The 2453-nt window shown below is 40.3% G+C and overlaps 1 protein-coding gene across 1 annotated transcript; it reads left to right on the top strand.

Moving 5' to 3' along the window:
- Positions 1-222: 222 nt before the first annotated feature.
- LOC122332388 (gastrula zinc finger protein XlCGF8.2DB-like) lies at positions 223-1212 on the top strand (the record flags this gene model as incomplete). Its single annotated transcript, XM_043229692.1, has 1 exon — positions 223-1212. A coding segment is annotated over exon 1 (990 nt), but the record flags the coding sequence as incomplete, so codon positions are not given.
- Positions 1213-2453: the final 1241 nt, after the last annotated feature.

The following is a 2453-nucleotide window of genomic DNA, read 5'->3' as shown; positions in this document are numbered from 1 at the left end:
ATTTGCTTGTTTTCTATGCTGGTTCACTAACCCGCTTTGTCTGTTTTCTTAATTGAAGTTTTCCTTGCCGAAATCGTGTAGCGTTTCCTTGCAGAATGACATCAGCATCTACTGGCCTGTCATAATAGTGCTTTTAGTCATTTTTCTGGATCTCTGTTATTCCTTTATTTTCCTAATTTTCCCATTGATTTTCATCGTTTTGATGATTTCATTTTAGGCCTCATGAAAGTGAAAGAAGAAGGACAAGATCTGAACGAGGTGGAGGAGGAACATCAGGATGTCAGTGGAGAAACTACTGAGGTCAAAAGGCCTTTCAGCTGCTCTCGGTGTGGAAAGGTGTACAAACATAAAAGAAGCCTTAATAAACACATGAGAATTCATAGCGAGGAAAAGCCATTCGTCTGCTCTCAGTGCGGAAACACGTTCAAGCGTAGAGGAGGCTTCATGAAACACATGAGAATTCATGGCGAGAAAAGGCCATTCGTCTGCTCTCAGTGCGGAAAAGCTTTCACGTGTAACAAAAACCTTAAAGATCACTTGTTAATTCACGCCGGGATAAAACCTTTCAGCTGCTCTGAGTGCGGGAAGAGATTTACGCAAAAAGTGCATCTTGAGAATCATCTGGTAACTCACTCTTCAGAGAAGCCTTTCAGCTGCTCTCGGTGCGGAAGCACTTTCACTCGTAAAGCGAGCTTTCATCAGCACATGTTAATTCATAATGAAATAAAGCCTTTCGGCTGCTCTCAGTGTGAAAAGAGTTTCACGCAGAAAGTACACCTTGACAATCATTTAGTGACACACTCCTCAGAAAAGCCTTTCAGCTGCTCTCAGTGCGGGAAGAGTTTCACACGCAAAGCTAGTCTTGAGAAGCACGTGTTGATTCACGCCGGGATAAAGCCCTTCAGCTGCTCGGAGTGTGGGAAGAGTTTCGTATGTAAAGAAATCCTGAGGAATCACATGGTAGTTCATACTGGGATAAAACCTTTCAGCTGCTCTCAGTGTGGAAAGACTTTCACGCAGAAAGGACACCTTAAGGATCATCTGGTAACTCACTCTTCGGAAAACCCTTTCACTTGCTCTCAGTGCGGGAAGAGTTTCACGTGTAAAGGATACCTTAAGACTCACATGTTAATTCATGCTGAAATAAAGCCTTTTACCTGCTCTCAGTGTGGGAAGGGTTTCATATGCAGAGGAAACCTGAGGAATCACATGGTAGTTCATACCGGGAACAGGCCTTTCAGCTGCTCTGACTGTGGAAAGAGCTTTACACAGAAAGGACACCTTAAAGTTCATGCTGCCAAAACACATTTATTTTTAAACAAGTGATTTCTTTCCTCTGACGACTGAAACTTGCGCACCGTGTAGGGCTGGATGTTGTTAAAGGTGACCTATTTCATGGTAAACATTTAATATAAAATACCATCGAGAAATGCTCCCTCGTGATACTTCTTCTGGAGGTGCAACTGGATATCTTCACAATAACTAAATGGCTTCCTGATTCTCAGACGATTAATTTTGTTTTCAACACGCATCTTCACATACCAAATCATTTTACCTCATGTTATAAATGATATCACTGCTCTTTCTTATTATTTCATGCTATGTTCAGTTGTCTTACTCACACGACGGAAGGTTAAAGCTTTTTACAAACCGTTATCCGTTACTGAGAGAACATCCTATTTACAATTTCCTGTGAAGCTTTCAATTGCCTAATAAATGATATTTACTGCACGCGTGAATGACACTGCTGCTTTGTCTGTTAGGAACTCTTGATTGAGTCTGATGTATGAATGTTTTGTTGTTTTAGATATAATTGTTGGATAATCTGTCATTGATGACATCCTCGTTTTTTTAAGCCTACCTGAAAATAGTTTAAAGGTGCCATTGAATGCATTGAAATGGATGGATAGGCTAAGCAACCAGTTGAGGATAATCAGGAGTGTTAAAATAGGCTCATTCTCCAAGTCCCCCAGAGTTAATAAGATGAGTTTTACGTTTTTGAATCTCCGGGTCTGGTGATAGATCTTTCTCAGCATAGATCATTGGATCTGATTAGAGCAGTAGCCTTGCGCTCAATAATAACCAAAGAGTTTCAAGTTGTTTCCTATTTAAAACGTGACCCTTCTGTAATTATATTGTTTACTAAGACAAGCAGAATATTAAAAGTGTTTAAAATCTGGCTCCTCCTACAATAATTACATAATCAGCGAAGCTCCTCCCACAGAAATGTATCAATAAATCCATCAGGAAGAGCTGAAATCATCAGAGATCGGTAAAGAGGACAGCGAGAAGATCTCACGAGCTACAGAATCAAACACACAGAAGATACTGAAGAACAAACAGGGCGGTGTCTGTTTCATTCTTCATTAATAATGCAGGTGGTTGTAGAGCTTCGAATAGATTTTAATTTGTTGTAACATGAAAAACCTTTACCTGGACAGGGGTTAAATACT

This window comes from Puntigrus tetrazona, unplaced genomic scaffold (assembly GCF_018831695.1).
Source record: "Puntigrus tetrazona isolate hp1 unplaced genomic scaffold, ASM1883169v1 S000000053, whole genome shotgun sequence".
Taxonomy (NCBI): Eukaryota; Metazoa; Chordata; class Actinopteri; order Cypriniformes; family Cyprinidae; genus Puntigrus; species Puntigrus tetrazona.
This window is presented reverse-complemented; position numbering and strand designations above follow the sequence as displayed.